Genomic DNA, 13,109 nt, shown 5'->3' on the forward strand with positions numbered 1-13,109 from the left:
GAGACCAGTAGGACATCTATATGGGTCTCTATTGAAAATCACGGTTTCTATTAGTTTATACAGGAACCAGATCCGGTTGAAACCAAGAGGAACCTTTAGGTTTAACTGGTCCTGCAGCAATAATTAGAGTTAACTGCTCTGAAAACCCATAGACAAACCAAAATACGTCAATTAGATTTTGTTATAAACAAATGCAAAACACACAGTTCCATATAGAGTTGAGGTATAGCCATGTTCTTTATAACATGCTTTTCCTGGAGAGTATGCTTGGTGTGTTTACCTGTAGATGACAGAGCACCTGTACGGTTCAGAAGAGGACATTGGTTCAATTCCCAGTCTGCGCATGTAGTTTTCCCACATATGTCAATTGGTTATTTTCAATCCTGTTAATTTATATATTGGTATTCCACTGGTCTCTTACTGTTCCCATTGACATATTGTGTTTTTTATTGGTATTTTCTACTGGTCCAGTATTTCACTTTCCTTGTTGAAACCAGGAGATCATACTGGTCCAACTTCCTATGGGATTTTTTATTGGATTTGTCCTATTTGTTTTATTTGGGATTTCGACCTGGGAGGGGCAGCCATATTGCATGACACTTTGGGTGAAGCCTTTGTACACCATTATACACTTAGGATGGCAAAGGGAAGACTTGGGCCTGTGCAAAATCTATTCTATTCTATTCACCTTCACTCTTTCATTCCTCTTTTTCCCACGTCTGGACCAAACTCCCTCACTCTCTTCAATCCCACTCCTCCCTCCAGGTCTTTAAAACAGCTGTTCACCACCATCTCTTATCTTCCGCCATCCAAAACCTTGATCTTTTCTACCCCCGTTAATTCACCCCAGATCCACTTTTGAAATACCGACTTCTTTCCTGGAAGTCCTTGCAGTGTCCATGTGTTTTTATACCTCTCCCAACCCCCCCCCCCCCGACTTCCCCCCCAGCCCACACCTCCTCCCCCCAAGCCCTCTCCCTCCCACAGATCTCCCGATGTCCCTTCTCTCAAATGTTGTGTTTGTGTGCTTCCCCCTCTCTCCACATCTTGTCTACCGTGACCCTAAGTATATGTTTTATGTGTCGGTTTTTTATTGTACACCGATCCTTTCCGATGCCATCTTCAGGCATTGCAAAGCGTCATTGCCGGGCACCAAAGGGGGCTCGGCAGTAACGCACGCTGAAAGGGAGTACTAAGTTTTCACTCTGGTTGTTTGTTTTGTTTATTGTTTTCTTTCTTTCTTTCTTTTTTTCTTTCTTGTTTGTCCAGGCGATATCTCAGCCATCCTTTGACCTATTTTGAAATATTTTGAAACATCTTGCAGCTTCATGTGTTTAAAGTTGACAGACACACTCTACTAATGTGATAAGTATGGGAGTTATCCCACTCCTCCCTCCAGGTCTTTAAAACAGCTGTTCACCACCATCTCTTATCTTCCCCCATCCAAAACCTTGATCTTTTCTACCCCCGTTAATTCACCCCAATTCCACTTTTTTGAAATACCGACTTCTTTCCTGGAAGTCCTAGCAGCGTCCACGTATTTTTATAACCTCTCCCACCCCCCCCCCCTTCCCTCCCTTATCATGCCCCCCCCCCCCCCAAGCCCTCTCCCTCCCAAAGATCTCCCGATGTCCCTGCTCTCCATCTTGTTCTCCCGCTCCCTTTATCATATGTATTATGTTTTATGTGTCAATTTGTCATTTTTGTGATCAATGTTAGCTCTTACACGAGCCTCGACCTTGTTTACAAAAAAATAAATAAATAAATAAATGTTCAAATGCTGCTTGGCTTTGGAGTCCAGTCTGAGGATGCCCAATAAAAGTTTAAGAAAAAAATTCCACTTTGACATTATGGGGTATTTATTATGTGTAGATTAGTGTTTAAAAAACCTAAATTTAATCCATTTTAAATTCAGGCTGAAACACAACAAAATGTGATAAAAGTCAAGGAGTGTGAATACACTTTCTGAAGGCACTGTACGTAATAAATAGACAGTCATTTGGTCAACTAAAAAGGAATATGTTGTGGATGTTAAGAGGTTAAGATTTAAGTGGTTTACCTTGTGTTTAAACAAGTTATACCCCGAGGTGCTTGTTGCACTGAAGTCGTTGCAGGATTAAACATTGAGCAATCAAAACTGTTGGGAAGGAAAAGCGCTTTCCACGATGTTTGTGTGGCTAAGGTCTGTGTTTGTACCAAGAGGGAACAACGTGGTGCAACAGAAAGCCACATCCAGGCCAAATCAAAGGAAGTTTAGCAACAACTGCTCTTAGCACAATAAAGGGAACACGTCATCGAAGGTTTAAACCATGTGAGGTGTGTGTGTGTGTGTGTGTGTGTGTGTGTGTGTGTGTGTGTGTGTGTGTGTGTGTAATCAGATATTAACTACTGAGGTGTGTGTGTGTGTGTGTGTAATCAGATATTAACTACTGAGGTGTGTGTGTGTGTGTGTGTGTGTGTGTGTGCGTGTGTGTGTGTGTGTGTGTGCAATCAGATGTGAAACATCTGAGTTGTGTGTGTGTGTGTGTGTGTGTGTGTGTGTGTGTGTGTGTGTGTGTGTGTGTGTAATCAGATATGAAAGATCTGAGGTGTGTGTGTGTGTGTGTGTGTGTGTGTGTGTGTGTGTGTGTGTGTGTGTGTGTGTGTGTAATCAGATATGAACCATGTGAGGTGTATGTGTGTGTGTGTGTGTGTGTGTGTGTGTGTGTGTGTGTGTGTGTGTGTGATCAGAAATTAACCATGTGAGGTGTGTGTGTAATCAGACATGAACCATGTGAGGTGTGTGTGTAATCAGACATGAACCATGTGAGGTGTGTGCTTGCGTGTGTGTGTTTGTGTTTGTGTGTGTGTGTGTGTGTGTGTGTGTAATCAGGTATGAACCATGTGGTGTGTGTGTGTATGTGTGTGTGTGTGTGTGTGTGTGTGTGTGTGTGTGTGTGTGTGTGTGTGTGTGTGTGTGATCAGACATGAACCATGTGAGGTGTGTGTGTGTAATCAGACATGAACCATGTGAGGTGTGTGTGTGTAATCAGACATGAACCATGTGAGGTGTGTGTGTAATCAGACATGAACCATGTGAGGTGTGTGCTTGCGTGTATGTGTGTGTACAGTACATACCCGCAAATCGAACCCTCTAACTTGACGAAGCACCGAATCTCATCACAACACTTGCTGTGACGCCTGGTGTTTGGCTTAACGGTTAAGGTGACTGGCTCGAGATCTTAGGGTCCTGAGTTCAAGCCCCTGTCATTCTGCTGAATTAACACCAGGTGGGTTGACTCAGAAGGATGATTGGCTGAGGTTGGCAAAATGAATACCAGCTGACTGGTAATGGGGGCATTGCATCAGCGGCAAAGCCACGCCCCCAGAAAATGCAGCCCAGCAGCCATAGGCTGCATATCAACAACAACAACAACACTTGCTGCAGATCTGGAAGCAGCAAATGTCCTCTGCCACACTGACACATTGTATCTGTACTTATTTTCACCAGATAAGAGGTTTGCAGTTAGGAATAATGTATTAAACGAAGGGCGCGCACTGACCCTAGATGTGACATGACACTGACGTGTATGTATATGCATAAATATATATATATATGTATATACATACATACATACATACCTACATACCTACATACCTACATACATACATACCTACATACATACATACATACATACATACATACATACATACATACATACATAGATGCAATGCCGATAGAACGTCTATACAATCTTTCAAAAACATTTCCCCTTTATTTACACATCGTAACCCACAACTTCCAAGAAAAACACAAATTCTACAAACTTCAGACAATTGATTAAAAATACAAAACGAGAATATCTTTGTTGACTAAGTGTCCCTCCTGGGTGGATAACGTTTTGCCACATGCGTGACAATCTCCAGAGTGGTTTTTTTGCATACCTAAAATCGGACTCAAGGTGGGCTTTTTTGGGTCATGCTTTCCTTTTTCCCACCCTACCGTCCAGGTCAGATTAGTGGAGTGCTTGGGATGTTGTCACATGCACACAGTGACCAGTCTTTGCCATGAAGGCCTGTAGCTCTTTCAAAGTTGCCATTGACCTCTTGGTGGCCTCTCTGATCAGTCTCCTCCTTGCCTGGTCATCCAGTTTAGAGGGACGGCCTGATCTAGGCGGGGTCTTGGTGGTACCAGATGCCTTCTACTTCTTATCGATTGCCTTGACTGTGCTCCAAGGGATATTCAAGGACTTTGAAATATGTTTATCCCCATCCCCTGATCTGTGCCTTTCCATAACTCCATCCGGAGATCTTTTGAAAGTTATTTGGTGCTCATGGTTGAGCCTTTGCTGTGAAGCACTACCCATTAGATCAGAGGAAACCTACAGGAACAGCTGATTTTATCCTCAAATAATCAGAATCATAGCAATTTAACACAGGATTGGTTACACCTGAGATAATTCACAATTGCTATTAAAAGTGGGGAAGACCACTTATCCGACCAAGGATATGCTAGTTTTGTATTTTTAATTAATTATCTGAACTTTGTAGAATTTGTTTTTCATTTGGAAGTTGTGGGTGACGATGTGTAAATGAAGGTGGAAAAAGTCTGATTTAATGCAATTTAATTCCAGGCTATGAGGTAATTCTCAATATATTTTCTCACCAATTAAAGATACTTGCAAATTAAAAAATGAAAACATTCACATTTCATCAGTGGTTCCGAGGACATTCTGAATGCGTCGCTCTACTTACGAGTGATGGGCGTCACCCACCTGAGCATCCAAGCTGCGGATGGACCTGCCTCCTGTGCGGAGCCTCTGGGGTGTGAACACCTCCTCTCTCGATGTCACGTGTTGATGTCCCGAGAATACATGGCCAGCTGCCAAGACATGGATGGACGGGGTCATGTTCAGACACAAAACAAGCCTGGCTGGTATAAGCAGGATGTTTGCTATCTGTGTTATTCATGGAACTCCCTGGAAAGACAAACCTTCTGGATTCAAATCCAACACATTCTGAGGTTTAGACTCAGGACCTGTGGTGGCTCAAAATATAACTTATTTAAAGTGTTTGCATTGCAATAACTGCAAAGGATGCATTATATCATCATGTTACTACTACATGTACAATCTGATGGGCTTTAGGTCACAGTCAGTCACAGTGAACATCAACACACCAAAAGGGCATCTAGCCTTTGCATACATAACTTATATAGACAGAGATGGATGTAAATTGCTCAAGTTTAAGAGTTTGAGATTTTTATAAAGTTTTGAGGTAGTTGTCCGAGTTAGTTTTTTTTTTTTTTTTTTTTTGTATACTGATTCGAGGCTCGTGAAAGAGCTGACAACCGCGAGGGAAAGACAGCACAGGGGGACCACGAGGGAAAGACAGCACAGGGGGACCACGAGGGAAAGACAGCACAGGGGGACCACGAGGGAAAGACAGCACAGGGGGACCACGACGGAAAGACAGCACAGGGGGACCACGAGGGAAAGACAGCACAGGGGGACCGCGACGGAAAGACAGTACAGGAGGACCGCGAGGGAAAGACAGTACAGGGGGACCGCGAGGGAAAGACAGTACAGGGGGACCGCGAGGGAAAGACAGCACAGGGGGACCGCGAGGGAAAGACAGCACAGGGGGGCCGTGAGGGAAAGACAGCACAGGGGACCGCGAGGGAAAGACAGCACAGGGGGACCACGAGGGAAAGACAGTACAGGGGGACCGCGAGGGAAAGACAGTACAGGGGGACCGTGAGGGAAAGACAGCACAGGGGGACCGCGAGGGAAAGACAGCACAGGGGGACCGCGAGGGAAAGACAGCACAGGGGGACCACGAGGGAAAGACAGCACAGGGGGACCATGAGGGAAAGACAGCACAGGGGGACCACGAGGGAAAGACAGTACAGGGGGACCACGAGGGAAAGACAGCACAGGGGGACCACGAGGGTCATTAGTGGTCATTAGTTCATTAATTAAAGTAGATGTCTGTGATTCGACGAGTGAAGCGAGTAGTGGTCTGCCAGGACAGGAATCCAGGGGCCGTACTTAGGCCACTGAAAGTTCTGGTGGTTGAGATTACCTGAGCATAAGTACTCAAATTCAGTTATCCTTGGGTATCCAATGAAGGCAACAATTTGTCTGATTTCTTGAAAAAAAAATTGCTTTACAAATCACCTGCTTAAGATCGGTCTCAAGAAGAATACGACTGTTGTCTTACTGTCATACAGCAGTCATTGACTTGAGAACAGATGAAGAAATTGCCAATATTGGAGCTCATGAGCTTCGTCGATACAAACAGTCTGGTCTCTAGACTGAGGATTACCTTGAAAGTGAGACCATCCTCTATCAGTTTAAACCTCAGTTGTCATCACACATGGTTTTTTTTTTGGTTTTTTTTGTATACAAGTTCGAGGCTCGTGTGAGAGCTAACACTAATGACAAAAACAAAACAAAAACAAACGGACACATAAGAGGAAATAGAGGGAGCGGGAGACAAGATGGGGAGAGAGGGGGAAGCACGCAAGTACAAATGTTGAATTTATGTTGAAATTAGAACGTTTCTGCACGATTCTGCCACGTTCTTGTTTGTCTTCTGTCATGTTTTTCGGACACACAATGCCACTCACATTTGCATTATGATCTGGAAACAAAAACAAAACAATAATCAAAGTCTATGGATGTCCCTACAGTTTTGGCAATACCGGCAGATTTCCTTGTAACTGTCATTTGGTTTAGTAGTCTGTGACGTACTTGGGCATAACAATAAATGAGATGGGGAGTAGCAGGGGATGTGACAATAACAATTAAATCAGATTTTTCTTATGAAAAATAACTTTCTGCAAAAAGAAAGTTCTATTTCTGGAAGTTTCCTTGAATAATTGATGTTTTTCAAAGCCTGTCAAAGGAACAAATACCATGAAATATGAAGAGTTTCTGGTTTTAAAAGTTTCGCTTGAAAAGGTTTGGTATCTTCGAAGTGAAATCGGATTGGATAACGCAATTTGATTGATCTCACTGTGAGTTCCAGTCACAATCTTGTTCACACTCTGGGGAATCTTCTATAGTCTCATCGTCAGTTTTAGATTCTTATGGTACCGAAGAAGAGTCTATCATCATGCAATCACCTCTTGAAGGTGTACCACGGCCCATTTGACTGGTTTGGACAAATTCATCCCGTCCTTCATCTTCTTCCACTGTTCTCGTGTCCCGATGATAAGCTCACCAGATTCCTTGACTTTTGGTCCATTTACAAAGACGTTGAGGAGAGACTCCATCATGTCTTCCTCAATTCTGTTTTACAGTTTTATTTTGACTGTTTAACAGCGGATGCACCTCCCTCTCTGGCCATGTGTTGTTTATGGGAGAAGGGACAGACACATTAACATTAAGCAGAGAAGCATTGGTATAAAATGTTTGTATGTTCAGCACATGGATATAAAATGAAAAAGTCATTCAGAATTCAGACGGAAGCCTTTCCTCAGTGAAAGACACATGAAAGCCCGCTTGGAGTTTGCAAAAAAGCACCTAAAGAACTCTCAGAATGTGAGAAACAAGATTCTGTGGTCTGATGAAACCAAGATTGAACTGTTTGGCTTCCGTCTGGCCACTCTACCATAAAGCCCAGATCGGTGGAGTGTTGCAGTGATGGTTGTCCTTCTGGAAGTTTCTCCCATCTCCACACAGGATCTCTGGAGCTCAGCCAGAGTGACCATCGGGTTCTTGGTCACCTCTATTACCAAGTTCCTTCTCCCCCGATTGCTCAGTTTGGCCAGGCGGCCAGCTCTAGGTAGAGTCCTGGTTGTTCCAAACTTCTTCCATTTAAGAATTATGGAGGCCACTGTGCTCTTGGGAACCTTCAATGCAGCAGAGATTTTTTTGTAGGCTTCCCCAGATCTGTGCCTCGACACAATCCTGTCTCTGAGCTCTGCGGGCAGTTTCTTCGACCTCGTGGCTTGGTTTTTGCTCCGATATGCATCGTCAGCTGTGAGACCTGATATAGACAGGTGTGTGCCTTTCCAAATCATGTCCAATCAATTGAATTTACCACAGGTGGACTCCAATCAAGGTGTAGAAACATCTCAAAGATGATCAAGAGAAATGGGAGGCACCTGAGCTAAATTTCAAGTGTCATAGCAAAGGGTATGAATACTTATGTCAATGTGATATTTCAATTTTTTCTTTTTAATAAATTTGCAAAACTTTCTGAAATCCTGTTTTCTCTTTGTCATCATGGGGTTTTGAGTGTAGATTGATGAGGGAAAAAATGAATTTAAACGATTTCAGCATAAGGTTGCAACATAACAAAATGTGAATAAAGTGAAGGGGTCCGAATACTTTCTGAATGCACTGTATATCTTATATATATTAAAGTAGTAAAGTAGCGGAATGTTTGTGTCCGGCCATCATGCTACGTCATTACGTATATGATGTCATTACGGCGTAAACACCCGCTCACTTTGAGAGTGGCAGGAAAGGTCATTCCTCTTTGGGTTATAGATTACAGTCTCTCTATGGTTGGGTCTCAAGAACATTGGGTGTGTGTTCATTTACGAAGTTTCTTGTGGAGAGATCGCCAAGTGGTTAAAGCATTCGAGCAAGCATTAAGCTTAAGCAAGCATTCAAAAATTAAGCAAGCATTAATTCAAAACCCTTAAGGAACGGCTGGATTGGCAAGCGCTAGCTAGCTGCTTGGTAAAGGAGCACACCTCCCTTGTGGGGTATATAGATTACAGTAGATCTTCCCTCAGTTCTGTAAGTAAAACTTACCTCATGGATGTCTGGATTCCTCCAAATTTCTTTGTTTAATGTTATAAACAGCATTAGCGACTGTTTAAAAAGCTAATCATACGTGTTTGTGGTTTATAATATTTTACAAGCCCGGATACGCCGCTGTTAGACTTTTGCTCTTATTTCTTTACTAATCAGGTTCCATATGTCCAGATTTTAAGGTTCGTTCCGATTTTGTTGAGATTACATTTTTGAAAAGTTTGAGAGGTTCTGAATCCGAAAACGAATGTTTCCATTGATCTGAATTATTTTTTTTTCAAATAAAATCAAACTGGAAATCAATTTTTTTTTTCAAATTAAATGGAAACATTGATTTTGAGTCCAAGACTCTCAAGCTTTTCAAACATCTAAATGATTACAATTCTGCTCAAAATCAGAATGAAATTACATGAGGAAGCTGAATATAGTCTTTAATATATTCAACTAAAACTTGGTACATGGCTTTATTATGATAAGTTGCAGAACAAGTTTGAGTTTTGGGGCGTTTTGCTAATTTTTCACGGAGTTATGCCCTTTTCGCTTCGAACAAGAACATTCACTGGGACCGGTATGGGACATGTATATCAAAGCAATTCCCCCTCTTGTTTACCCTGTCACATTAGTTATTTGTGCCTGATGTTTGTGTCCTTTATGACGTCGTTGAAAATGGTAAGTTTCCTATTTTAAACAATTTTCAATTTGTGTTTGACTGCCACAGACAGAGTAAAAATTAGTGCACTGCTCTGCGCATGTGTGATCAGGGCGACTTCAAAGCCAAAGTCCTACAAAACTGCAGGTTTGTTTTCCTATTTGTGTTCACAATATAACATTCAAAAGAAATTAAGTTGTTCCTCGAACATAAACGGACATTTGTGGACAGACAGATCGACAGACACACAGTAAAAGTGAAACAGTTACCGAACTCCGCTTTTCGCTTAACACGCACGAGGTTAAAATTTTCAAAATCCCAGTTCCAGAAAAATAATGGAAACCTGAACCAAAAGTGAGAGTTGAAATCAAGGAAGTAACACCCATGTACGACCTGATTAACCCATCGATCATGAACATAGAAAACAAAGCATTGCGACCAGATATCGTACTTAGGTATAAAAAAAAGAAAAGGTAGCATTGATAATTGAGGTGTCAGTACCCAACGATTTTGGCACAAACAATGCAGAAGTCAAGAAAATGACCAAATACCAAAACCACAAAAATGAAGTGAAGAAATTCTGGAAGGACCAGTTTGTTTGAAGCAACGGAAATGATAAAGAAAAACGATAGAGATCTTAAAAACAGTCCTGGGAATATTAGGACAAACAAACTATATTTGGAAGCTGTCCAAGGCTCGGTGACAATCCTGAAAATAACCCTCGGCACAAAACTCTGAGAACAAGAAAACTTCACAAGTTGGTCCATGAATCATGATCCCTTATCAAAATGGAGGTGAATGCACACACACACACACACACACACACACACACACACACACACACACACACACACACACACACACACACACACACACACACACACACACACACACACACACACACACACACACCTTTTAGTAAGAATAATATTTTATAATTATTTGTTTATTGACCAATTCTCGATCACGATGATGGTGAACTTTGTACGCATGGGACACAAATTCTTGCAACACGAGGACGTATCCACACCAGACTTGTGTATTTGCTCTCCATTGCTGCAACCATGCAACGCTTCAAGGTAGCGGGACGTGTTCTTGCATTTTTGACTCGTGTTTTGAAAATTACTTCGATAGATAATAACAGATATCAACGATGGATCATTTGAGGACAAACCTACTTGTTGATTGCCTGCAACCTGTCCAATCTCCAAGTTTCAGAAAAGGGAATGGCAAAGCTCCATGAAGCAGCACCCCTTTCACCGGTGGTTGGTTAATTTTGCTTTTTGGCAGTTTAGGAAACAAACCGTTACCATATTTTGCTGAATGATGTAAAAATGCTGCCAATTTAAATGGTATACGTAACGTTTTTTTATTCTTCTTCTTCTTTCCGCACATAAAACAAATTCACAGCAAACTGCAAAAAATGTTTCCACTCAATAACCAAGTCTGCACCATCTGCTTGTTCTTATCTTTCAAGGTCATTTTTGGAATGTGAGGCAAAAATTCCATCAATGACTCCAAATTACATGAATCATCATTGTTTGGAACAAAAGCAAACAAATCATGGCATAATGGTGGAGCCACACTACGAATGGTTAAACTGGTAGTGTTATGTTCACAACATAAATGGATTCATGATTGAATGGTCTGGGGGAGACACGGTTTGATTGACTTTGTGAAAAATACCCCATTAAACAACATACACTACATGGCCAAAAGTATGTGGACACCCGAACATCACACCCGTATGTGCTCGTCGAACATCTCATTCAAAAATCATGGGCATTAATATGGAGTTGGTCCCCCCTTTGCTGCTATAACAGCCTCCACTCTTCTGGAAAGGCTTTCCACTAGTGACTAGATGTTGGAACATTGCTGTGGGGATTTGCTTCCATTCAGCCACAAGAGCATTAGTGAGGTCGGGCACTGATGTTGGGCGATTAGACCTGGCTCGCAGTTAGCGTTCTTATTCATCCCAAAGGTGTTCGATGGGGTTGAGGTCAGGGCTCAATGCAGGCCAGTCAAGTTCTTTCACACCGATCTCGACAAACCATTTCTCTATGGACTTCACTTTGTGCATGGGAGCATTGTCATACTGAAACAGGAAAGGTCCTTCCCCAAACTGTTTCCACAAAGTTGGACGCACACCATCGTCTAGAATGTCATTTTATGCTGCTGCATTAAGATTTCCTTTCATTGTAACTGAGGGGCCTAGCCGGAACCATGAAAAACAGCCCGAGACCATTATTCCTCCTCCACCAAACTTTACAGTTGGCACGATGCATTTGGGCAGGTAGCATTCGTTTGTCGTTTCCAGATTCGTTTGTCGGACTGCCAGATTCGTTTGTCGGACTGCCAGATGGTGAAGCGTAATCCATCACTCCAGAAAACGCGTTTCCACTGCTCCAGAGTCCAATGGCGGCAAGCTTTACACCACTCCAGCCGACGCTTGGCATTGCACATGGTGATCTTAGGCTTGTGTGTGGCTGCTTGGCCATGGAAACCATTTCATGAAGCTCCTGACGAACAGATGGTGTGCTGACGTTGCTTCCAGAGGCCGTTTGGAACTCGTTAGTGAGTGTTACAACCGAGAACAGATGATTTTTTATGCGCTACAAGCTTTAGCACTCGGCGGGCCCATTATGTGAACTTGTGTGGCCTACCACTTTGCGGCTGAGCTGTTGTTGCTCTTAGACGTTTCCACTTCACAATAACAGCATTTACAGTTGACCGGGGCAGCTCAAGCAGGGCAGAAATTTGATGAACTGACTTGTTGGAAAGATGTCATCCTATGACGGTGCCACGTTGAAAGTCACTGAGCTCTTTAGTACGGCCCATGCTACTGCCAATGTTTGTCTATGGAGATTGCATGGCTGTGTGCTTGATTATATACTCGTATACACCTGTCAGCAATGGGTGTGGCTGAAACAGCCGAATCCACTAATTAGAAGGGGTGTCCGCATACTTTTGGCCATGTAGTGTATGTAGGGAATATGTTGTTTTTTACCTTTCATTGCACAGTTGTCTTATCAAGTTCCTCTTCACAACCACTTATTAAAAAGTGGATTCAAAATCTTATGGAATTCTTCTTGCTTGTTATTTGTCTTAATGAGTTCCCACAACGATAGAAGTTAAATTAACAATGCAAAAAAAATTGGTTGTAGTTGGGAAGATACACATTCAAAAATGGAGGCACCACCAACTGCAAAGAGTCCCTCAAGCCTTACCTGGCTGGTTATCCGACAATGCAAGGTGAGTATTTAAAATCACAGAATTTTAGAAGATTGTACATTTCTGAACACTGACGGAGCAAAGTAATCTTGGAATTAAACTTTCTCACATTATCAGTGAAAACCATATTTCCTGTCAAATAGAGAACTCGTTTAAAATGTACTTTTGAGTTACAAGGAAGTACTTTCCACGAGACATAAATGTGGGAATACTGTAGTTTGTCAAGAAACCTTTGAAAGCAAATACTATTTTATTTATATATATATATATATATATATATATATATATATATATATATATATATATATATATATATATATATATATATATATATAGTTACGTTTATGGGGAGGGGTAGGCAATGCAATACCTGAGTCCAGGTAGAATTGTATCATATAGTGTGCTCCGAATGTCACGATGAAGAAGAAGAACCCCATGTACCATAAGTAGGGAATCCGTTAGATCGGATGTTGCATAAG

At 42.1% G+C, this 13,109-nt stretch overlaps 1 protein-coding gene across 3 annotated transcripts in view; it reads right to left on the minus strand.

Annotated features, from left to right (window-relative positions):
- LOC137423720 (disintegrin and metalloproteinase domain-containing protein 12) overlaps nucleotides 1-13,109 on the minus strand; it is a 205,245-nt gene that overhangs the window by 178,108 nt on the left and 14,028 nt on the right. For all 3 annotated transcript variants that reach the window (XR_013622792.1, XM_068111167.2, XM_068111166.2), the window contains exon 2: nucleotides 4,755-4,861. Coding sequence is in view for 2 of the 3 variants with exons in the window: in XM_068111167.2 (XP_067967268.2) it covers nucleotides 4,755-4,861 (107 nt within the window). In the remaining variant the exon portion in view is untranslated. The remainder of the gene's footprint in view (nucleotides 1-4,754; nucleotides 4,862-13,109) is intronic.

Source organism: Myxine glutinosa, chromosome 3, assembly GCF_964187855.1.
Source record: "Myxine glutinosa chromosome 3, kmMyxGlut1.1, whole genome shotgun sequence".
Classification (NCBI taxonomy): domain Eukaryota; kingdom Metazoa; phylum Chordata; class Myxini; order Myxiniformes; family Myxinidae; genus Myxine; species Myxine glutinosa.